The 24,803-nt window shown below is 54.0% G+C and overlaps 1 protein-coding gene across 1 annotated transcript in view; it reads right to left on the bottom strand.

Annotated features, from left to right (window-relative positions):
* PLXNA4 (plexin A4) overlaps nucleotides 1–24,803 on the bottom strand; it is a 446,153-nt gene that overhangs the window by 19,680 nt on the left and 401,670 nt on the right. Inside the window, exons 22-28 of the mRNA XM_007177142.2 lie at nucleotides 22,808–23,076; nucleotides 20,214–20,280; nucleotides 19,181–19,327; nucleotides 14,509–14,668; nucleotides 2,547–2,650; nucleotides 1,915–2,014; nucleotides 595–785 (exon numbers count right to left, since the gene is read on the bottom strand). Coding sequence (XP_007177204.2) covers nucleotides 595–785; nucleotides 1,915–2,014; nucleotides 2,547–2,650; nucleotides 14,509–14,668; nucleotides 19,181–19,327; nucleotides 20,214–20,280; nucleotides 22,808–23,076 — 1,038 coding nt within the window. The remainder of the gene's footprint in view (nucleotides 1–594; nucleotides 786–1,914; nucleotides 2,015–2,546; nucleotides 2,651–14,508; nucleotides 14,669–19,180; nucleotides 19,328–20,213; nucleotides 20,281–22,807; nucleotides 23,077–24,803) is intronic.

Raw genomic sequence — 24,803 nt, 5'->3', positions numbered from 1 at the left:
TCTCAGAGAAATGCCAGAGCTGGCAGATACCTAGCATCTCTGCCGGTGCCCCCTTCTCCCATCCATTCACGCAGGCCCTGCTGATCAGTGCCGGTCTCTTTCCCAGCACAGAGCCTCAGAATCCTTCTCAACCCAGTGCTGAGGCCAACCCCACCCATACAGGACCCGTGCTGGATGTCCCCGGAACCAGGATTAGAAACGGTGCCTGGAAAGTCACTGATGGAGCCCCAGTTCCCATCACGACACCCCAGAGAAATAGTCATTCTTCCACAAGGCGTGGCAGAAGACTATGAATACACGTGGTTAGTGTCCCTCTGTTTGAGCAAGGGCAAGAGAAGGGACGGAATCAAAACTTCTGACGGCATGCCAGCACGGATGTATGGGTGGGGTTGGCTGCAGCACTGGGTTGAGAAGGATTCTGAGGCTCTGTGCCGGGAAAGAGACCGGCACTGATCAGCAGGGCCTGCGTGAATGGATGAGAGAGGGGGCACCGGCAGAGATGCTAGGTATCTGCCAGCTCTGGCATTTCTCTGAGGTGAGGCAGTCCCATCCCATAACCCACAGATGCCCCGCACCCTGTCTGAAGTCCCATACCTTAGTGGCCAGCAGTCGCGTCAGATAGATTTCAGACACCATCTTGCTCCCCCGGTCACCCTCCTTCTGGTCCCCGTGCTCGTGGTTCTTCACCAGGTGCCACATCTTGACGCCACTCTCCAGGTCAGGGGTGATCATGGGTGTGCGTGAGCGGAGGCTGTCAGGGCTGCCCGTGTACCGGATCATGTTTTCTGCCAATGCAAGGACCCCACGCGGGTAAGGCCGCCCAGCCTTCCGGCCCATTGCTCACGACACACCTCGGCTACAGCCAAGGCCAACTCCGATCCTTCCTGCATTTGCAGGCGCTGTCACCTTGCCTCGCTTCCGTCCATTCCTGAATCTGGGACGCTCCCACCGCCTCCGGGAAACTCTCCGTGGCTACTCCACCCACTCAGATTCCCCTCCCTCCTGCACTTGCATCTCCCCAGCCCTTGTTATTCAATCTGTAAAAATACAAGCTTGTCCTTTTTCATACTTTCCTTATAAGAGCTCTCAAGTCTCAGGATGTGTTCTGTGCAGCCAGTTAAGTACCAGTGAAAGAGCAGGGAGCCTGTCTCCCCAGATGACGGTTGACCAGCTGAGTGACCGCCCTGTCACTTGTGTACCTTCATCCACCCCTCTCGCCTGGACCAATTCCTCCCACTTATTTGCTGAAACGTGAGGTGTGGTGAGATCAGTGTCGAGCAGGAAAAGAAGAGGCAGCCCCCCGGTGTGCGGGCACCTTTCTATGGTGTCTTCTAGTTATTTTCCAGAACCATCCCGTGAAGTTGGTAGTTTTTGCAATCCCCGTTTTGCTGGTAAGAAGGCACTCCAGGCTTCCAGCCCACATCCGGCGCCCTTTCCCCCACCCCGAGGAGCAGAGACCTGGGTCTGTACCTTCCCTCAACTGCTTCATAGCGTGTGTCCTTTACATGTCATCTAGCCTCTGTGCATCTGAGTTATAATTTGCTAATCTGCATAATAGGGGCAAATAATAATTATTTAATTCACTGATTATTATGAACCTGACGTTTGATAACGAGTTATCACAAACGTGAAAGCATCGTAGAGACTGTAGGATGCTCAGGAAGGTGAGACTTTCTTCTTGTTTTTGAGGATGGAGGTCCTGCTCCTGCATCAGAGCCCCTGCCTGGAACCAGGAGCCTCCTTTCCAGGCCAGAGTTCCTCTCTGGTGGCCAGCCTGCCTGACAGCCCCCCCCCCACCAACTCCTCACCCCCGCGCCCCATCCCGGGCATCCACTGCCTTCCAGCAGCGCTGCCAGCAATGACAACAGCTGCTCAGGGCATCCTCTCCTCCCCAGAATGATTCAATGAACTCACCGTATTTACTTGCCGAGGTCCTGGAGACGGTGGAGTTGTTCACTGAATTGTAGGCTGTCACCTGCTTGGACACTAAAGCCACCACAGAACCATCCGGCACCTACCGGGAAAAGGCAGGTAAGGGCCTGGGCACAGAAACTCTGCCACCCCAGGAAATCAGGACAAGCCTTGATGAACATTGTTCTCAGGGGCAATCAGTGCCTCACCGAGAACCAGGGGACCAAGGAGGCTGTCAGCTTTCCTTTGATGCAGCACCACAGATCTGAATACAGAATCGTAGTCTATGTTGGGGTTCACTCTTGGAGCAACTCTGGCAAGAGCTTCTCACCAGCACCTTCTGTCTTGATGCTTCCCTAGGGGAGCACCCAGCCTTAAACTCCGGGTACCATAGGGTCTGTGCCTATGCCCTGCGGGAAGCATGCACCTGGCAACCTATCTCCAAGGAGGTCAGGGTTTCCTGGCTGGGGGCCATGTTTTCCCTGGTCGCTAAGGGCACATGCAGTGCTGGTGAAGAAGTGGATTTAGGGCTTGGTAAGAGCCTCAGGGCAGCCCTGCTGCTATTCAAGGACTGAGACTCCCAGGGACCTGGCTGCCCAGTTCGCCAGCCCCTCTCCACGCCACGGTCCCCTCACCTGGTAATGCGCCAGGGTGTTCAGTCTCTTCCAGTCGTTCTCAATCTTGGTGGTGATGTCTTCATCCTGCAGGATCATCCTCGCCCCGCTTCCTTGTCGCCACTCTGTAGGGAGAGCAGTCGCGTCTCAGGGGGTCCTCAGGGCCCTCCCGTGGGGTCCTGAGGACCCCGTGCAGGCACGTACGTGGCACCTTCTCGGGGTGCATCCGCGGACAGACAGGTGCTAGCAGACACTCCCAGGGGAGGGGTGCAGAAGCTCTCGGCACGGGGGGGGCCCTGAATTCCAGTTCTGGTTCTCATCCCAACAAACTACGTGACAGAAGTAGGAATAACGTCACCCCCGTGGCCCACCTGTTCCCAGCAGTGGCCACATCTGCAAGAAGTCTGTGCTTATTAGCTGAGTGAAAAAGGCAGGTGAAGGCACTTAAGAAAGTACTAAGCAAATGCAAGGTGGTGTCATCACCATCACGTACTCTTTGCTTGATTGTAAGGTCTTGGAGCTCATGAGACCAAGGCTGCAAATTCGGTCACTGTGCACCCTGTTCCTGTTCCAGGGGTGCATCCCGTACCCGAAAGCTGGCAGGTGGGCCACCCTTGGCCGGGTGACTGAGTAAAAGTGTGTGGAGGGACCAGCAAAACCTATTCTCACGCCCAAGAACAGCCTCGTGCCCACAAAGTTCATGGGGATAACAGCCTCTTGGTGATGTATCCAACACCTAATTATCTGATGCCATAGGTATACGCTTACATCCCATGTTCTCCTCACGGGCCCAGACACTTACAACACACGGGCTTGCTGACGGACCCCACATGGGAAAACAGGAGACTTTCTCATCTACCAAATCCTCATCGCCACACGTGGTACAAATCACGTGGAGATGGAGGCACGTACATTCCAGTCCTGAATTGTTTGCACATGGAGACCCAGGTGCATGCCAGACACAGGCCAGCTCTCGTGCACGGGCACGTACACATCTACACATGCACACACGTTCACACGCACACACCAGCAAGGAAAAATGGCCTTTTCAATTCAAATACAACATGTGTTCCTGCCAGGAAGCCAGGAATCTGGTTTCCAGGCAGCCACTACCCCATTCAGTGCCTCACAGATGCCGAAATTCTGAAACAGGCAAGAACACCGGGTATTGCGGCATGTGGTTGGGGGCTGGAGTGAGTTACCCGCAGTCCTTGTCTGACCCCTGACTAGGATCTTTCCTACAGCTCACAGACAGACATATTGTCCTCCCTCCCTCTGTTCCCCTCCTGTCAAGGCTGAGCTGGGGGTCCAGGACTGATTCCTTCCTGCCTTGTGCACTTGGCATGACCAGTGCTACAGATGAAAATCAGACCCAGGAAGGGAGCTGCCTGCCCTTAGGGGGAGCAGAGATGCTCCTAATATCCAAGTCCCTGCCTCCGGCTCCTGGGCTTGTCTCCTGCTTGGTTTAGAGCTTCTTGTAGCGTCGGGCTGTCTCAGGAATGAAAACACGAGGATGCCATGCGTGTTTGCCAGAGCAGAAGAGCCTTGAGAGGTCTCTGGGGATTACCCATCGCCTAGTGCTGTTGACGGCACAGCCGGAATGATTATGGAGGTGAGGGCCTCGGGGCAGGTAAGGTGGTAGACAAAAGGGGAGATGCCCCACGAGGGCAACTGGTCAGCAGTGTTCTGTTTGTTGTTGTCATGCTGTTTGTTGTGGTTTTTGTTTTAAATTTTATGCAGGTAGGTATGGGTGCATGTTTTTTGCGTGGCTAGGGCAAAATAAGCAGAGTATCTCCCAGCTGGTGAGATAGCGAATTATGTGGTACAGAGGGACTCTGGTGAAGACCAGCCTGGGCCAAGGATATGGCAGCGGCATGTTTTGTCCCAGTCGCACAGCGGGTCCTGAAAGATAAAGCCTTGTGGGTCTCCCCGCATCCCTGGTGAATAGTGCCAGGGACACTAAGTCAGAGGCTGCATGGGTGAGGGTACAGGAGGCAGGCAGTGTTCTGCATTCCCCACCTGGGGGCCAGAGGAGGAGCAGGGCCTGAGCTCGGGACACAAAGTCTACTGGCCGGGCGCAAGGGAAGAGGAGTCCCCTTCACTGCAGAGGCTGTGGGGGCTTTCTGGTTTATCAGCTGCACTGGCACCCTTGCTGATGGCATTGTAGCACCTCTCAGGGGGATCTGAACAAGCCATACGGCCTGGTGGACTGAGCAGTGACAGCTGGTGACTAATTCGGGAGCGAGAGACAGGACTTCCTTGTTCCACAACTGGCCTGAAGTTGTGCAGTGCACAGCCTGTGCAGCCCTACTCAGCAGCCCTGACTCTGAATCATGTCCAGTAATTATGTAAGCAGATGAAGGTCAGTCTGCCATCTCTGTCCCCAACCGAAAAAAACAGGACAGAGTGTGGCCATGCTCCCCCCAGGGCAGTCAAGGAATGATGGCTTGTCCTTAGGAGTACAAAAATGATGCTGCCAGATGCCTACCAGCAGGGCTAGCCCAGCACCTGGGACACAGTAAGTGCCTGATGAGTATTTATTACATGAATAATACATAAGTGAAAGAGTGACTAGACGAAAGAAGGGAAAGAGTAAGTGAGCGAGTAACGGTGGCTTATTCTCCAAGCAGTGAAAGGATTTTCTACCTGTGTGTTGCCGCTCCATGGTGGGCAGACAGTGAGCTACAGTGAGAGGTGAAATGTGAGCCGCGCTGTTAGAACCTGGGACAAAGGAAGAGCTGAACTCCAGAACCTCAACTGGGCACGTCCACTGCCAGAAGTGAAAGCTCTCTGAAGTGATTATCACTCATTCTTCCAATTTTACGACTGGGAAATTAAAGAAACAGGTTGAGAAGACAGACCTGGAGGTCATCACAACTCGGAACTCTGTACCGTGGTGCCCACGATGGAACCTGGGCTGTGGCCACACTGGGATGCTGGTGGGTAGTTGCCTCCCCTCAAGTGCATACTCTGAGCCCCAGGAATCCCAGTGGGACACAGCACCGCCCCCTCCACAAAATCAAGTTGTGCAGATGGGGGCGTCGCATGCTTTCCCCACTGGCTGAGCCTTGTGGGCAGTGATGATACACCATGGGCAGCAGGATGGTCAGGGGCAGCAGGAAGCCTGCTGGTCACTGATGTCAGTGCTTAGTCACACGTTCAGGGACTGCAAGAAGAGGCATTCTGGTGTCCCAGTCCTACGGTCCTTGGAGCCCAGCCCCTGCCTCTGATGGGACGCCAGCGGGCGGTAGGGAGGCATCAACTAGTGTCGTTTTGGCAATTATCTCAAAAAGTTAAGACTGGTCCTCCGAATACCAATATGAAGATAGCGAGCTGGAGAATACTTAGCTTTTAGATCTCTCAAGCCTGTTATTTTGGTTACCTCTTCTACAGGAAAATTGCTAAGTGCTTTTTTCCTGAAATATCAGAAAGGTAAAAAAGTGAAATTCTCTGTCCCATCCCCAAACCAGTCCTGATGAATGAACCCCAAATAGATGGGAGCCTGGTGTTGGCAGCTGGGACGTGCAGGAAAGAAGCAAGGCCATGGGTAGCCTGCCCAGCTGACCCAGAATAGAAGAGGTTGCAACATCAGGGCAGGGATTCCCTGGCATTGAGTGATTTAAGCGTGCTAACATGGAAACCTGTCCCTAAATCTCACTCTTCTCTGCTCGGGGTCCTTAAGGTTACCTGTGGCCTGAACACACTTCACTTCTCTGTTACCCCTTTTCCTTTCTTTCCTGAAACCCTTCATCCAGACCAGCCAGGGCCTCTATTTTCCCAGACTCATCATGGAATGTCTCAAGAAAATCAGAATAGCAGAGTGGGCTCACCTTTCTGGAGTGCTCTTGTGTGACTTCATGACCTCCTTTTGACAGAGGTATGAGTAGTGGAGCTCAAGCTGGGACCAGGAACAGCCAAGGTCAAAGACCAAAGCTGCTGGCTTCTGTCTGTCCCGGGAAGAGTCCACGCCCCAAATTGCATAGCTGGCTTCATGAACCCTCATCCCTACCCAGTGGTAAAGAGCCCTAAGGGCAGGGTGGACCAGTTGAGGGCGAGGCAGGCCTGCCACCTTCAGATCTGGTGCCCTTACCAGTGTGGGCGGCTGGTCAGGTCATGAGGCCCCTGAGCGAGGGCACAGCTAATTTTGTGCTCTGGGTACTGCTGCATATTCCACATATGCTTAGTTTTAATAACAGTAATGAAAGTCAGTAGAATCTAGGTCTCTTCATCCCAAATTCAGCATTCTCTTCACCAAACAGGCTTCTTCTGTCTTGCCTATAAAAACAGCACTAAAAATATATCTCTCGTTTGTGTCCACACCTTGCTATGTACCAGGTGATCCTGTTAGAACAGCCGAGGGGCAATGTGACAGCTGGGCCAATGGCCATTGTCCTTTGGATGAATGCCCAGCCACCCAGACAGCTTTGCCTGCTCATGGGGCACAGTGAGAGACTGGAAAATGCCTCAAGGCACCAAATGATGTGAGCTCAGTGACGGTCCCAGTGAATCCTGAGACAGAGTGACTCCTCACCACGCCCACGCTGGACCAGGACATCTGCCTCCCCCTGGATTAGGACACAAGAGGCGTCTTCTGCAGCCACCACGTTGAAAATCCAGATCCAGAAAGTCTTAGAGCTCCATCTTCACTCGCTCAAAACTGTGAGTGTCCACAGTGCGCCAGGCACTGCCAGTGGGACATCAGAGAGTTAAACAAGGAAACTTAATAAAAGCCCTGGCCCCTGAAGTGCTCTCTGTGTAGAAGGCTGTGCAGGAGAACAAAGGCTCACAGGCCCAGTGATCAGAGCCAGAAGAGGGAGAGGCCGAGGAGGGTATGTGGGGGAGGGGAGGCGTTCTGGTCCAAAGGTGCCACTTCTGTGACGCTTCCCAGGGATCTGCGTGGATGAGTCCTTGTGGGAGGCCGTGGAAAGGAGAGGCTGGCGAGGCACATACAAGTCAGGAGCTGAGTTCAGAAAGGCCTGGAATACCATGCTAAGGCGTCTGGGGTCGAGCTGAGAACCACAGAGACGGAGGTGGATGAGAAGGGGAGGGGGAGCCCCGCCAAAGACGGCTGCCCTTGGCCAAGGCGGAAGGGGGCGGGGCACAGATTTCAGGGATGCTCAGGAGATAGGATGGTTCCTGGAGATTCTTGGGGAGGAGGAGGTGGGAGCACCATGGTGTGCCCCCAAGTTTGTGCGGTGTCTGGGGGAACAGGAGGGAGGGGTTTATCTGCAGGCCAACCCTGGAAGGAGACACTGGCACCCAGCACATTGCTGGTCCGGCTCCTGGAGGGTCCCCTACCCAGCAGCAGGTGCCACTCGGAGAGGCAAACCCTCCCTGGGGAGCATGGCGCCTCACCAGCTCTGACCCTCGTGGTGTGTGCATATGCAGGTGGGTGCACGGGCACACACGTGCATGCGTACACACACATATGCACACGTACACGCACACACACAAGTATAGCATCTCACCCCAGGCTGAGGACACTTAAAGCTCTGCAGCAACCAACCCCTGCCCGCCCCGCCCCGAGTCCAGTCTTTCTATCAGCATCTCTCCTCAGACCCATCAAAGGAAGCTTTAGGAGGGACTGACCTGGAGGGGTGAGCGGGGAAGGAGGCGCCCACCAGGCTGGTGAGAACTGGCCGACTCAACCCTCCTGACCCACAAGGAACCAATTTCAGAGCCAGCCGTCTGCTCTCCCACCCCGGGCCACCACTCCTCCCCGTGGGGCGCTGAGCAGAGTCTCACCAGCCTGCACGGGGTCCTCTGGACCTCCCAAACCAGGGTCCCGAGCAGAAGCCCGGAGGAGGAGACACGACTCTACCGCCGCACACCTGTCGGCAGGTGAGCCCCGAGGAGACAGAGCCCAGACACCCTCGGCACCCTGCCGCTCCCAAGTGCGGGAGCGGCATCAGAGAAGAGCCGGGACAGACTCAGTGTCACTGCAGACAGGAGGGAAACGGACTCAGGAATGGGAGGGGGGACCACCTAAATGTGATTTATTTAAAAAAGGTATAATTTTATGGTGAGAGCAAGTTCTAAAATATAAAATAATCGAAGTAGGAAACGTGGTGCTTAAAAGAAGAAATTCCTAAATTGAACGGTGCTGTCTGCTTTCAAAGCCTTGGGTCGTTGTAAACTGTGAAGAGCTGTGCACAGGCTAGTTGTCGCTATTCTGGGAAGTCTGGAGAGCTAAAGGAAAAAGCAGACTGTGCTCTGCTACTCGATTTAAGAGAGGTAAGCTAGAGCTTAGTGGATATTCTTGAATATGGAATAATGCGGAGGCTCTGGTGGTGCTCCAGGGCGGTGTACCATGCTGTGCTGTGTCAAAGAGTTCAAGAGGCAGGGGGTGGGCAGTGGGACGGAAGAAAGGTGACCTAGGTAGGAAAGGTGACCCAGGTATTCATATGCAAGGCATCTAGGGAAAATTGCTGGCTCTGACCTCACTCGAAGCTCTGCCCGCAGCCCTGTGCCCTGCTCCAGGCTCCAAGCACAAAGGACAGACACACTCACAATCCAATTTGTTACAATTCCACCTTCCAGAGAGAGAGGGAGGTGAAATAAAAAAGAAAAAAAATCCCATTATCTTTATCTGTCCTTCCCATCAGGTGCAGTGGAAAATGCAAACTGGGGCGACAGCTGCTGTGAACTCTTTATATTTCACTCAGAAGATAGTGTATCTTTTTATTGCATACAGGAATTACTTATTTGAAAAAATATACCCTTTCAGACAGACGGGATGGCGGAGTTCCGGGGCTATTGATGGGGCATTTGCTTTAAACCAGAGGAATCTCTGGAGGTCACGGCCTGTGGAGGAGCCTGCGTGGGAAGGGAATGGATGTTCTCTCTACCTCCCTGCTGTGTGACCAGGGCCCAGGCTCTGTGCCTCTCTGAGCTGCAGAGTCTTCTGTGCAGTAGAACAGAATGGCATCAGTTATTTCCTCTGGGGAGTGAAGGGAGGAAACAAAGAGTCCCTTGGCTCAGAAAGAGAAGTGCCCAGCCTCCTGCTACTGTGCGAAGCAATGAGGAACTCCTAGTCATGTTGGTCTTGCCCCAGGGCAGGCTCTTATGATATGTTGGTTGAAGAGTTTGGTGGTGTAAGGGGGTACCTATACCCGATACCTGTGCATGGAAAGGGGCATCAGCTTACCCGATACCTGTGGGTGGAAAGGGGCATCAGCTTGGTGAGGACAGCCTCACATATAGCAGAGCAGGGAGCCCCTGGCACTGTGCTTTGAAAGCTCCCAAGGCCCACCTGCCCCAGCACAGTCCCTAACTCCTGCCTGGGATATCTTCCTTCCCTAGATTCCAACAGACTGAAAGAAAGGCAAGTTCTGTGTCCTTCACTTTGGCTCTTACAATGCTTAGTTTTATGTGTGAACTTGTCTGGGCCACAGTGCCCAGATAGGTGGTCAAAAGTTATTCTGGATGTTTCCATGAGGGTATTTTTGGATGACATTAATATTTAAATGGATGGGCTTTGAGTAAAGCGAATTGCCCTCCATAATGTAGGTGGACCTCATCTAATTAGGTGAAGGCCTGGGTAGAACAAAAGATTGACCTCCCCTGAGCAAGAGGGAGTTCTACAGCAGCTGCCTTCGGACTTGAACTGCAACGTGGCTCTTCCCTGTGTCTCCAGCCTGCTGGCCTTCCCTGTAGATTTTGGACATGCCAGCCTCCATGCTAGACACTGAATGTTTGTGTCCCCTCCAAAATTCACATGTTGAATCCTAACCCCCAATATGATGGCCTTTGGAGGTGGGGGCCTTTGGAAGGTGATTAGGTCATGAGGGTGGAGCCCTCATGAATGGGATTAGTGCCCTTATAAAAAGGACCCCAGAGAGCTCCCTTGCCCTCTTTCTGCCATGTATGGTCCCAGCAAGAGGACGGCCATCTATGAACCAGGAAGTGGGCTCTCGCCAGACAATGAATCTGCCGACATCTTGATCTTGGACTTCTCAGCCTCCAGAGCTGTGAGAAATAAATTTCTGTTGTTTATAAGCCAGCCAGTCTATGGTATTCTGTTATGGCAGCCAAACAGACTCCTCCTAGTCTATTATTAATTAAGTCCTCCATAATTGCATGAGCCAATTCCTTCAAATAAATCTTTCTCTATGTAAACATATCCTATTTGTTCTGTTTCTCTGGAGAACCCTGGCTAATACAGTTCCCCATCTTGGCTCCTTAATGCCTGGAAAAGCAGGTGAAGGGGTGGAGGGGGTGGCGTGGGAGAGCTTCAGTCGGAGGAGCAATGAATAGAAGTGTCAGGAATGAGGGGCTAGGCCAGGCCAGGCACCACAGGTGATGAAAGGCAGTGGGAGGGGTTGGGGCTGGATTTACTTGGGGCAATTACAGAGGCAGCTTAAAATGCCTTTGCTTCTTTCTGAGCTGGCCTGGGACAGATGTCCTCGCCTTGCCAGGGGCTGGGCATCAGGAGGGGGAAGGCAGTCTGCCCAATGCCCTCAGCTACGGGAGGAGGAGGCATGGGGGGGAAGTGAAGTGGAGGGGGGATGCTTGGCTGTCTTGCCTCTGTCAACGCATGTGGCTCAGAGTCTTCTCTGTGCCTATGTGCTATGTGTCCCTTTGGCATAGATTAATTTTTGATTATAATCACACCTTATATTTGTAAACTGCTTTCAAAGCACTTTCACCTACATGATGGGAAAAACTCGCCTTGCCTCTCTCTCTCCTTGGGGGCCATGCAACTGAGTCAAATCAAATCTTGTGGAAGAAGCATTTGGGTCTCTGAGGAGGCCCCATTTTCTTTGTTATCTGGCTTTGGTAGACAGAAGACCAGAGCTGTGGGAGCAGCTCCAGACCCTGGACTTAATAGAAAAGAAGGAAATTCCTCAGAAGAGCACCCATCATGGGAGGCCTTTGTGAGAAGTTCAGTATGACTCCCCTTCGGGGCCCTGAGACTCAAACTGCCTCCTTTCTTTGGCTTCTCCCCTTTACCCTCCCTGCTGTGAGGCCTTGTGCCTCCAGGGTGGCCCCTCCATCCTCCCCAGCAGCTCCTATGATGGGAAAGGTAGGTCCTTTGCCCTCTTGGGACCTGGCAAGCACTGTGTCACTGGAGGCCCGGCCCCTGGCCTGAGCAGCCTCTAGCTTGAGAGAGTAGCAACTCTCAGGCGGGTCCTGGTTGCTGCTCAGCCCTCAGGCTTCCTTCACTCATGGTGGACAGCAGGAAGTGGATGGCAGGAAGTGGACAGCAGGAAGTGGACGGCAGGAGGTGGATAGGAAGTGGACGGCAGGAGGTGGACAGCAGAGAGTGGACAGCAGGAGGTGGGTGGCAGGAAGTGGACAGCAGGAAGTGGACGGCAGGAAGTGGATGGCAGGAAGTGGATGGCAGGAAGTGGACGGCAGGAAGTGGACGGCAGGAAGTGGACAGCAGGAAGTGGACGGTAGGAAGTGGACGGCAGGAGGTGGATAGGAAGTGGACAGCAGGAAGTGGACAGCAGGAAGTGGATGGCAGGAGGTGGATAGGAAGTGGACAGCAGGAAGTGGACGGCAGGAAGTGGATGGCAGGAGGTGGATAGGAAGTGGACGGCAGGAGGTGGATAGGAAGTGGACAGCAGGAAGTGGACAGCAGGAAGTGGATGGCAGGAGGTGGATAGGAAGTGGACAGCAGGAAGTGGACAGCAGGAAGTGGATGGCAGGAGGTGGACAGCAGGAAGTGGATGGCAGGAGGTGGATGGCAGGAGGTGGATAGGAAGTGGACAGCAGGAAGTGGACAGCAGGAAGTGGATGGCAGGAAGTGGACAGCAGGAAGTGGATGGCAGGAAGTGGACAGCAGGAAGTGGATGGCAGGAGGTGGACAGCAGGAAGTGGATGGCAGGAGGTGGATGGCAGGAGGTGGATAGGAAGTGGACGGCAGGAGGTGGACGGCAGGAAGTGGCCGTGGCTGCTTTGGATGCTGCTGCCTCCACTCCAGGTGCATCACATCCTTTCATTAACGATGCTTTGCTGGGCTAGAACTCAGCAAATGTTCTAAAGCTAAAAAGCAGCCCCTTCCCCTCCCAAGCTCTGGGTGTGTGTGGCTTCCAGGTGGGGAGGGCTGGTCTTGAGCAGCATCCACCAGCCATGACATGGTCTCTCTCCCCCATGGGAGGTCACCCCATTCCAAAGCACCAGAAGCACACAATTCTACATGCACCCGCACCCGTGAGCCCTCGCTGTGCTCTGGCACAAGCTTTCCAAACACCTTCGGCATAAAGATACAGGTTCTTATAAAAGCTCCTCCTCTTGGCCCCGCTAGGCCGGGGCTCTCCTCCCACCCACCCATTTTGCAGATAAGGACTTTGAAAAGCCGAGGGTGGACCCTGCCATGGCTCCCACAGATGAACAAAAGGCATGGTGAGTGCTACCTGGTTACCCTAGTGAACTCAGCTCTCCCTGGGAGACCCATTAGGGAGCAGCCCACTTCACTGTTTGGGGGTGGGGAACACAGGGGTCTTCCTTCCCAGGAACTGTTTTCTCTTGCACTGGTTCTATAAGCGAGCCCTCAGCTCCATCAGTCTGTGGGACCTTCATGGCAGCAGAATCACCCGCATACAGACACAAATGCCCACTCCAACTCTAGGGACCAGTGCCCGGGACACACATGGACACACTCGCCCAAAACCCCCTCCCCCGCAGACTCTCACAGATGCTTCCTCCATACACAGAGAGACCTCCAAAGTGAAGGGGAGCACATGCTCAGCCAGTCTCTCTCCCTGGGGCCATGGAGCTCCAGGCACAGGGCCAAACACATCCCGCCAACAGCCAACCAGGAGGAGATGGGGGAAGGGAAGCAGTAAGAATTGAGGTGCATGAGCAGAAATTCCTGATCCTGAGTCTTTAGGCATCAGAATTTGGGGGCAGGTGGGGCGAGGCACTGGGAGGGGATCAAATTCCCTGTGGAGTTTAGAAAATAGCACAGATGCCCATCTGTCTTGGATGGCTTAGCTGAAGCCAGCTTAGAGAGGCCAGATGGATGGATTAGGGGCCTCTGGAGGTCCTCCCACCTCTATGTTTCCACCAATCTCCAGACCCAACCACATACACACATAAACACCTTTTCCTCCAGGCCCAGGACCAACAAACAGACACATACTGTTTCCTTACCACTATTATCTTCATAATCAGTAACAGCAGCAGCCAATACTGAGTATGTACTATGGCCCAGACAGTGCACTAGAGGCTTTTACATGCATCATCTCCTTTCATTCTTACAGTGAGGCAGGCACTATTATTAATCTCCATTTTATAGGCAAGGAAACTAAGGCACAGAAAGGTTAAGTAACTAGCCCAAGGTCACACAGCTAGGACTTGGTGGAACCAGGACTCAAACCCAGGCATGTTTGATGCTGATCCACAATGCCAAACTGCCTCTCTTCAGCCCTGGCCTCTTTGGAGCTTGGGGCTCCCCACTAGGATTTCCCCAGGACGATATCTTATTAAACACTCAGGCAAGCCATAACTGGATCCAAGTACAGCTGGCCCTAAGTGGCATGCCCTTGTTTATATAGGCTATGCGATCTATTCGCGGAACATTCAAATAAAATGTCATCCTGCTCCCCAGTAGGCTGTCATATCTCATTTTCCTCTATCCTTTCTCTCCATCCTCCATCACTGACCCAGATCCCTCATGCCTTCGGTAGTTAGCAAAAATTAGAGGCACAGAACAGAGGCGAAGGGAAGGGCCTCGGGGCACAACGCAGGTAGTGGCAAGGCCTTGGGCCACACAGATTCAGACTAAATCCTCTTCACTGCCGATGTGACGCCTCCACTCCCACCCCTCGGCTACTCAAAAGATCCCAGAGGCAGTCAGATCACCAGCAGACCGTGGTCCCCTCTCTGCTTAGTGCTCGCTAAGTGGCCATGAAGGCGCACCTCCTGGGCTCCTGCGGGCCGTGCACGCCTGCTCCCTGCACCCTGGCTCCGCTGGTCAGTAAGAGGGGCTTCCAGCCAGTCACAGCACAGCCCCCTGGGTGGGTGGCCTACTCACCCAGGTCCATGTCTGCAGCCTTGGGCCGGTGGGAGCAGGGCACATTCTTGAAGATGGCGTCCAGAATCTTCTCCTTGACCTGAGTAATGGTGTCGCAGTTGAGGATCTTCACTGGGACCTCAGGGCTGTTGGCATTGTCTGGGTTGACACAACTCAGGACCTGCGGGCGGTGGGGAGAGGAGGTGAGTGGGGAGGGCAGCATGGAGAGCCCTGGGAATGCCAGCCGCATCCCGGAGTCCTATCCTGACTGGCTCCGCCTCGGCAGGTTGGACTGGACAGGGGTGGGGCGACCCCAGCCAAGCCCTCTACCCTTCCTCTCCCCACAAGCAGCAGGAAAGTGGTACAGCTTCAGCATCACTGCAGGAGTAGGAGCTGCATACTTCACTCCTCTTCACAAGAGACTCCATTAAAATCCTGATTTATCAAAGGGAACAATGTCCAAGCAGGAGGGGGCAGTGAGGGGCAATGTGTCAGAGAATGGACACTACTGCATGTCCCCCTGCCACCTCTCTCTCTCTCTCTCTCTCTCACACACACACACACACACACACACACACACACACTCACTAGGCACCATTTCAGCAGCACACCCAGACCCTCGCCCACCTCTGAAACCCCCCGCCCCCGTCCCTGTGTGTCGGTCTGTCTTTCTCGTCACTCTGTCCCATACACACACCCACACTAATGGGAATCTGGCTCCTTTCTCCAAAGATTTCATGTGCTTCGATTTTTGTGAGGGTTCTGGGCTGATCGGAGGTTGGAGAATCTGTAAGAAGCTTAGCGTGTTCTTTAAAAATAAAAAGGTGCCCTTTAGAAACTGCAAGTTCAGGCCACCTGAGAGCCCTTCCTGGCTCTGAACCTGAAACCTGGTATTAGGGGAAGAGGCCACCCTGGCTCAGGACCTCCATTTCTCTTTTTGGAACTAGTCAGATAAGTTAAGACTCTGCCTAATGCACCAAACTATATTTTTTCCTTTAAAAAGTTCTGGACCAGGGCTTCCCTGGTGGCGCAGTGGTTAAGAATCCGCCTGCCAATGCAGGGGACACAGGTTCCAGCCCTGGTCTGGGAAGATCCTGCATGCTGCGGAGCAGCTAAGCCCGTGCGCCACAACTACTGAGCCTGCGCTCTAGAGCCCGCGAGCCACAACTACTGAGCCCACGTGCCACAACTACTGAAGCCTGTGCGCCTAGAGCCCGTTCTCCGCAACCACAGCAGCCAGCGCAGTGAGAAGCCCGCGCACCGCAACGAAGAGCAGCCCCCGCTCGCCGCGACTGAAAAGAAAGCCCCTGTGCAGCAGCGAGGACCCAACGCAGCCAAAAATAAATAAATATATTTTTAAAAAAAAGTTCTGGGCCATTTCTAACAGCTTTGCTTCTCTTGCCGTCCTCAGCGTGGGCTCTCTCTCCGTGGTGAGACTGTGGGATCCTTGGGTGGACCAGAGTGGATCCGGGTGGGTGCCAGGTGCTGCCACGTGGCCGCGCCGTGCCAGGTTCTGCAGCCCCTGTCCGACCCTGCTGCCTGCGCCCTCCGTGTGCTCCCTTCTCAGAACCTTCATTGCACCGCCTCCCCCACCAACCATTTCCCAACTGTACGTCTGGTCTGCAGATTCAGACGACAGCCTTCCTCCCACCCCCAGCCACTCCTGCTCCACGTGGCGGCAATCAGAACCCTGGCCCCTGGATGCCTGCCTTTCATTAGCGACCAGACTGCTGTGAGCTCCCACGGGAACATGCTCATTCCATTAAGAAAAAGAAAACCTCCTAAATCTATAAAACCGAACTCTCACCCTCAAAATGTTTTAAACCGAAAACAATGCTGGAAGGAACTCTGGACCACGTGCTCCTCCTGCGTGCCCTCTCCCAGCTATTCCCCGCCTCCTAAGAGCCTTCTGGGACCCCTCCCAGCCCCCTCCGTGGCCAAGCACAGCCCAGCATTCGGTGCTGCCCTGGGGTCCTGAGCTCTGGGCCAGTGGTGGTGGAGCCTGGCCTCCCCCAGGCAGTATCACAGCTTCTTCTGGGCTGTGAGACCATGAAGTGGGGGCTGCCACCTGAGTATGCCCCCCTGACGTTTCTGCTTGGCCCTGGGGTTTGCGGTGGCCCCCTGAGAACAACTCTGCGGATGCTTCAGGGCATCCAGAGAAGCAGCAGCGGTCCCATGGAGGGACAGGGTTCCTGGGCTGCTGGCCAAGCCCCGGCTCCACCTGGAAGTTCCCTTCCCCAGCCCCACACCCACGTCTCTTGGCTCTTTCAGAGCAACTGCCTGGGGTTTGTCCTGCTAGGTCAGTGCTTCTCAAACTTTCCTGTGAATAGAATCACTAAGGGGTTTTGTGAAAACGCACATTCTGACTCAGGAGGTCAAGGATGGGGTCTGAGACTCTGCATTCAGGCAGGCTCGCAGGTGAGCACCTAGCACTCTAGCAGGCTCCCAGGTTATGCCCTTGGGCACTCCCAGCAGCAGGGCCCTAGGCCATGCTGGTCCAAGTTCAATCTAATTCATCACTCAACACATAGGTGGTGCATCTGACTGTCAAGTGACGCTGGCCGAGCCTCTCAGCACCTGCCTCACTCTTTGTGGTTACCCTTTCCGCCCAGCACAAGGTTACCATCAGTTGGCCCAAAGTACCCTGGGCTCCTCCAGCCGGTGCTGAATTTCAGGCCATCCTGTCTTATTCTGACCCCTTCATCTTGGAGTCTCGGGGCAGCCCTGTCTGCTGCTAACACACTTTCTTCCTGGCCCCTCCTCACCACCACCGGGCTGCTCTCCCTTCCACGTGGGGGGGTCTCCTTTCACAGGCCTGAGGATGGCTATGAAACCTCCGCGCAGCCATTTCTTCTCCGAGCAAGACAACTGTAATTTTCCTCCCCTTTCCTCACGGTGCCTCTTCCCCACCTCTTTCCACCTCAAACGGATGCCCGTCCCTGACCCACTCCAATTTCCTCACATTCTCGTGAAGTCATCTGCAACCAGGCTGGGTGTGCTAACAGTAGTTTGGCCTCTGGAATAAAGGATGCTGCAATGTGGGGACAGAGTGTTATTACCACTGTGTTGGATTCAATACTGGGGAGCCGCTGATGAGATGGGAAAGAAAAGGAGAGGGAGAGCCCAGGCAGGAGACATTTCAACAGTAGTTCTAGCTCATTAAGAAATCTATTCAGGTCTCTATTTTTGGAAGGTTTTTTTTTTTTTTTCCTTTCCCATTTTAATCAGAGCCTCTAACTTTCTCCTCCGGAGCAGACCATGACTGCAAAGAAGCAGGGCCCTCACTCACCCTGCTGCCTCGAAGCCTCGTCAACTAGCCAATCCCGGCAAATCTGCTGAGATGCCTGCTGGGATTCCCAGGGCCCTCCGAGGATGGAGCGGGACAGGTGCATCACGGTCGCGTCACGCCCAGCCAGCAGGACTGGCTTTATTCAGAGTGGCAGGGATGTCTCCCCAGCTGGCCTCGGTGTCTGGGATTCATCCTCGGCTCGCGGCCCCTGCCCGGCTCTGCCATGCCTCGGCCTGTCGTGTGTCTCACTTCCCAATGACTGCATTTTACATCCCATCTACTCTCTGTCCTCTTTAACAACACTGCTGTCTCTTCCACCTCTATTCTTGGGCTCCACCCACGTACCACCCTCCACATTTATCTTTTATCTTGTTTTTGCACTCCTTTCTTCTACCTCCTCTTCTCTTTCCTGGAAAAGACCTGGTGGGAGATCACAACTCTCTCCAAAAAAAGCCCAAGAGTGAGCTCCCCTGCCTGGAGAGACAGTGGGCACCAGCGGACAGTCATGGCGGGAAAGAGGAAGCAGAGCCCCTGTGAGCCAGCAGTGGGCTGACCCTGGGCTCACGGCTTTGTACACCAGATCCCACTCCATCTTCTGGACACCTTTGGGAGGTACATGCTGTCATCATCCCTCTTTTATTATTATCCCTGTTTTTTTTTTCAGATTAAAAAAACAAAACCCAAACTTGGAGAGATTAAGCCCCCAATCCCCCAGCTGGTCAGAAGGAGTCATAGCTCCAATCCAGCTCTGCCCGATCCCAAACCCCGTGCTCCTAAATGCTGAGCTTTGTCACCTCCTAGGATGACTGTTTCTGGCAGGAAAGGGAGTGTGACCTTGACTGAGGGGATCCCCCTGTTCCCTGGACAAACACCTTAAACCGCTAGGCCAGCCTGCCTCCCATCCTACAGCTCGGGTCACGTAGGTGCGGGCTTCAGAACCACGAGCAACCATTTCTGGCCTCCCCTCTTTCGTGCTCTACATGCTACCTGCTTGGAACTGGTCTGCAAAGTGTGGGTTCTCTGCTGGGAGAACTGCTGAGAAGGAGCTCATTCCCTGGGGTCAGTCAGCCAGCTGTCGGCAAGGGGTTTCTGCCCCACGATCCAGTGCACTGGCCTGAAAGCACACCCGTCTCTTGCTGTGGCTCAGGTGTGTCTGAGCCACCGGTCCTCAAATCCAGGTGCCCTGGCACGTTAGGACAAGGAAGTCGGGGCGACCGGCACAGATGGAACACCAGGCTGGCCCCAGGCAGTGGGCACCCAGACAGGTGGTTGAGACAGCAGTGGCGTTAAAGAGGCGTTAGGATGGCTGTCAGCATTTCTACCATCCCTTCGGCTGGGCAGGGGCTGCGCAGGGCCAGAACCCACCTACCAGAGCCATGGGGAGGAGCTGGGAGGCTGGCTTACCAGGGTTTTGTAGTCGATCTGCTGGCGAATGAGCTTGTCCTCGCTGAGAGAGTAGCGGGCCTCGCCCGTGATGGCGTCAATGGGCCCCTTCTCCATCTGCTGCTTGATGGCGCAGAACAGGGAGAAGAGGGGCTCCCCGGCGCACTCCTGGACACGGAGAAGAGCCGTGTTGGGTGGACCCTGGGCCCCGGGTGTGCGGAGCCCGGCCTCCCCCAGCCTCTGCCTCTCCGAAGGGCTGCTTTCCACGCCTCGGTTTTAATTCTCTTCTCCTGCTCCCATCCCGCTCCTTCCCACTGCCATTCTTGAGCTCTCTTTTCATCTTCCCTGCCCCCCGTCCCCCTCTCTGCCCCCTCCCCGCCCTCACTCCACCCTGCTTTCTCTGCAGCCCCATCAAGAGACAGAGGGAGGGGATATGGGGATATATGTATACGTATAGCTGACTCACTTTGTTGTACAGCAGAAACTAACACGACATTGTATAGCAATTATACTCCAATAAAGATATATATAAAAAAAAAGAGAGACAGAGGTCAGTCCTCGGTGGCGTGAACTCCTTAGAAAACAAGTTAGTAATTGGAGGCCGAGCAGCTCTTCCACCTCCCAGGCATGTCCTCGGCTTATCTGTCGCCACACGCGCTCCTGTACCTGCCCAGGACCCTCATCAGCGGCAATAAGTCTGGGGCCGGAGGGGCAGGAGGAGAGCAAGAGGGAAAAAAGGGGTGACTTGTGTTCAGCTTGAAATGGGAATGCAGGGTCTTCTCAGAGGCTCATCTCCCCTCACCTGTGAGAAAGCGGCCTGTGGGGACCGTGCCTCCCAAGCCAGGCCTGACCGTGGGTCTCTGTCTCCTGAGATGGTCAGGAGCCTGTCCCCTCCATGACAAGGGAAACAACATTTCTTGGCGGGGTTCTAGGAGCTAGGCCCCAGCATCTGTGGACTTGTGGGCCGTGGAGGGAATAGGGGGGATGCTGGTTCATTCCCAGGCTGGTGGGGAACCTGAGGCAGGCCCAGAGATCCCCCAGAATCCAATCATACCTTGAGGAACTTGTAGAGCAGGAAGGTAAACCAATTGGTCAACATCTTCTCAGCCACCGACTCAGTCCTGGCACCAATCACAGAGGGACCCAGCAGAGCAAGACAAAGACAGAGGCAGCTGGTCAGACCTCAGGGGCTGGGAGGGCAGGGGGGATCTGCATGGCTCTTGCTGCTTCAGGCTTTCAGGCCAAATCTTAAGACCCTAAGGGATACCTGAGTTCCTTGGACTCCTAGACACGCCATAATGGTAAGACAAGCTTTGCCTACCAAGCGGGGAGATGACCTTCTGTGCACAGGCTTCCGGGTGAGTTTCTGTGAGAATGCGTTAGAGCAGCACTGTCCGATTGTCCAAGAGCACTTTTGGGGTTGATGAAATAGTCCAATAGCACTTTGTGCTGTCCAACATGGTAGCCACCAGCCACAGATGCCTACTGAGCACTTGAAATGCGGCCAGTGCCTCTGAGGAGATGAATTTTTTATTTTATTTACTTTAAATTAACTTAGATTTAAATAGTCACATGTGGCTCATAGCTACCACATTGGTGATAGCCTTAGAGAACTTTATAGGATAGGTGTGTTCCTTGGGGTAAGAAAAGAAAAGAAAAAAAATCTGGGAGATACTCATTTGGCAAGGGATAGAAAAGAAGGTGGCAGGGGAAGAGGGTCATGGAAAAAGGCCAGATAGACTAGACTGAGCCCATCCCCTAAGTTAAAGACTCCCAGAGTAGGTAGTAACATGCAGCTGGATACCCAGCTCATTCCAATAGATGCCCTAATTGTCCTATTTAAAAGGCTTCCACGCACTTTGGAACTTCTCCTGGGAAACTTTCTAGTGTTTTATTTGCAATGATAGGGAGTTCATTCTTGAGTCTAATTTGCCTCTTTCATGCTGCTACCCAAACCCATTTATTCTTTTACTTTGGAAGTGAAAACACCACAGCAGCATTACGAACCAAAGGACACTTTTGGTTGCATGCATTTAGAAAAAAACTACATTCAAACTTGCAGTAAGAGTGTGGCCAGCTCCGAGAGAAAGCACCCATCCAGGTATGTCTGGATAGAGTTGAAAGTGGCAGTTGCCAGAAGATACTAATAACTAAAATCCCAATGTAGCTGGGCAGCTGCCAGCACAAAATGAAGCTGAGAAGAGAAAAGAAGGAAGACTATTGAAAGGAGGGGGTCAGCCAAGGGCAAGAAGAAGAAAAGGAGATGGAGGAGAGCAGAAGTGAGGGAGAGCAGAAGTGAGAGAGGGCAACTGGGAGAGAGCAAACGGAAGACCAGAGGAGGGGACACACAGAAACAGAGCGAGACCACGCCGGGAAACTGTCGGTGGGAGTTCCGGCAGGTGGTGGCAACCCTAGAATTATGCCGGTGGGTGGCTGCATGGGGAAAGTAAAACGAAAATCAAAATGATCTACCTTGCTGTTTCCAAAGCCATATGATTGCTCCTATGTGTAGCAGCCTTTTGCAGCTGTGCAGGCCAATGCCCACTGCACCAGGAAAAAGCCTGAAGTAAACACTTCAGAAAGCCAAGTCTACTCACTGGACCAAGCAGGAGGCCCTGCCTCAGGCTCAGAGACCAAGGATGGAAGGCAGGGGACAGGCAGAGGCAGACGGTAAATGGGGTGGCCCAGGCAGAGGGTTGGACTGTAATGGCCTGATGGGGGAGTTTTCCAACTTTATCTCCTCAAAGGCTAAAGGCATTTGGAATAACAGCCTGGAGAAGAAATGGCCTTCAAGTACATGAACAATTTGAATGGCAGCGTAGATAGAGGCAGAGGGTCTCGATTTCCTATAAGGCAAAGCCACGGTGTATGGTTATGTCTGCACACGTGACCATGCAGATTTCAGCAGTGTCGAGGATGAGGCATCCCACAGTGTTGAGAGGTGGACCCTGGACCCGGGCAGAGCCCATAGCAGGCGCCAGGAAATACCTGCTGTGCTGCATCAGGCGAGTTGCCACTAAAGACCTTTAATTCAAACACAGACCGGACCAGTGCTTTTCAAACTTTAACACACATTCAGATCCCCTAGGTTTCTCGCTAAAATTCTGATTCTGATCTAGTAGGTGTGGCGTGGCAGCTGAGATTCTGCCTTTCCAACAACCTCCCAGGTGATGCTTTTGCTCCTGGTCCCAGACAGCAGTGAGCGTTGCAGGGGCTAAAGTTTCCCAACTTGAGATGGTGAGGTGGGTTCCCAGAGAGGCCCTGAAGTATCTCTCCTGATTCAAGTTCCGACTTAGATAAGGTGGGGGGATGGAAAAATGACCTCTGAAGAGTGCACAAGAGAAAAACTCTGATAGAGAGGGTCAAATCAGGGGAGGATTAGAGCAGAGGGAGGAGAATGGAAAGTGGATTTAGGGGCAGAAGAAAAACCATGGGGTGAGCAGATGGGCCGTGGTTGAATCACAGGCACCAACATAATGGACACGTTCTTCTAAGAGGGCATGGGGTGCACCCTGGCCTCTGGCCAGGTCAGTACCTGACCTTGGGGGACTTGGCTGCTCCTGGGAGCCCTGCCCTGGTCTCCCTGAGGGCAGGGGGGTCAGGCCGGTGCACTGGGCTGGGTCGGGGCCCCCGGGGCCGCACCCCTACCTCCTGAGCAGCAGCTTGGGATGGTTCTTGCTCTCCAGGTTCTTGTCTATGAGGTCAGCCAGCAGCTGCTTCAGCACGTCAGTGGCGTATTCCAGCTTGCTCTGTAGCACCGTCATGATGAGCGAGGCCACGTTGCCGCGGTCACGCATGGAGAAGCTGCGCTGAGACTCCAGCGTGCGAACGAAGGACAGCAGGAACACCTTGTTGTTGATGAGCTGAGCGAAGAGCTTCAGGCCTTTCTCCACGCGCTCCTGCCGGTAGCCCGGGACCTGCGGGGGAGACCCAGGGCAGCGGGGGTCTTGACTGCTGCCCGAGACGGGCGAGGCCGGCGGGGCCCCAGGGGCACCCCACCGGGTGGGCCGTGCACACTGTTGACCCTCCCACCCTCCCATTCACCCACGACAGGCCACCTGGCTGATGCCACCAAGTCCTTATCTAGAGCCAGGCACCACATTTGGTGTCTACCTAACCTCCATCGCAGCTCACGAGGCAGGTCACTGTCTCCAGAGACAGAGAGAACGTCATCCTCAGCATGGCGTTGACAAGGGGACCCCACGCCACTGGAGACCACCATCACAGTCCCAGGTAGGGACTCCAGGAGGTCGGGGCTGCTGTGAGTGACACCCTTGCTGGGGGATCACCAAACCTGGGCCTCTGGCTAACCTAATGCTGACCTGTCTGTGGCCCTGGGGGTCCTGTTGACAGACCAGGGGCCTCAGAGTCAGGACTTCTGGGTTCCACATGGGCTCTGACATCCCCACGCCATATAAGCTTGGACAAGTCCCTTTACTTCTCTGTGGGCCCAAGTTCATTCACCTGAAAAAAGGGAAAGCTTAAGCCCAAGAGCCTCTCAGGCACTCCCTAACTGTAGCATCTGATGTTTTCTTAGGGATTCCTTTTGAGACCCTGCTCCATGCAGGGAAAGGGGAGGAAGAAGGTTTTATCTTCCTGCCTGCATCTTCTGTTCACTGGGACGTCCGTGCAAGGGTGCAAGGGTGTACCATCCACTCAGCAAACATGAGCCAGCGACTGAGCTATGCATGGGGATGCGTCTCTGAGATGCACCAGAATAGGTACAGCGGCACCATGAGTCATGCCCCAAATGGGAAACAACCAGAGGTCCAGCAGCAGTAGGAGGGCTCCAGGAACTGCAGTGCATTCACCCAGTGAAATGCTTCACAGCAATAGGGATGAAGGACCCCTTGCTACTCACAATAACAGGGATGAATCTTGCAAACATATTGAAAGAAAAAAGCCAGGCACAAAAGAGAGCTGACTGGACAGTACCATTTAAATCCAGATTTAAGAAAAACAATTAAAATTCATCAATAATGGGAAAAAAAGGGTTTTCTGGGGGTGGCTGTGACCGGAAAGGGGCACAGGGGGAGTTTTGGAGGCTGGTAATGTTCTGCTTCTCGATCTGTGTGCTGGCTTAACGGCTGTGTTCACTCGGGGAAAACGCGCTGAGCTGTGTTCTGATAATTTGTGCATTGCTCTGTCTGCATACTTCCATTAAGCAATAAGTTCACTTAAAAAATGAAGCACAGCCTCTGCCCTGGAGGGAAGGCCCTCTGAGAACACGGAGCAGGGCATCTGGTGGGAAGTGGCATGTGGAGGAGGTGGGGCATCCAAAGGGGGTGCCATCGAAGCCTCATCTTGAGGGATGGGTCCCCCCGGCGGGGGCAGGGAGGGTGGAGGCGCCAGGCCCTTGGGAAGGAGTGTCCCGCGTGGAGCAGTAAGGAACACAGTTTCAGAGTCCGCTGAGCTTGCATTAACTTCATCACAGTCGTCTATGAGTTGCAGGACCCTTAGGAGACTCAGTTCCTTTATCAACAACATGAAGGTGCTGCAGCTAATATGTACACAGACCTTACTCTATGCCCAGCGCAGTTCCACATGCTTTAGAAATACTGACCCATGTAACCCACCCAACAGCCTACGAGGTGGGTGCCGTTATTACCCCAGGGTCCCACGAGGATAAGGAACTTTCCCCAGA

Source organism: Balaenoptera acutorostrata, chromosome 7 (assembly GCF_949987535.1).
Source record: "Balaenoptera acutorostrata chromosome 7, mBalAcu1.1, whole genome shotgun sequence".
Taxonomy (NCBI): Eukaryota; Metazoa; Chordata; class Mammalia; order Artiodactyla; family Balaenopteridae; genus Balaenoptera; species Balaenoptera acutorostrata.
Note: the sequence above shows the minus strand (reverse complement) of the source record. Positions and strands in the feature narration are given on the sequence as shown.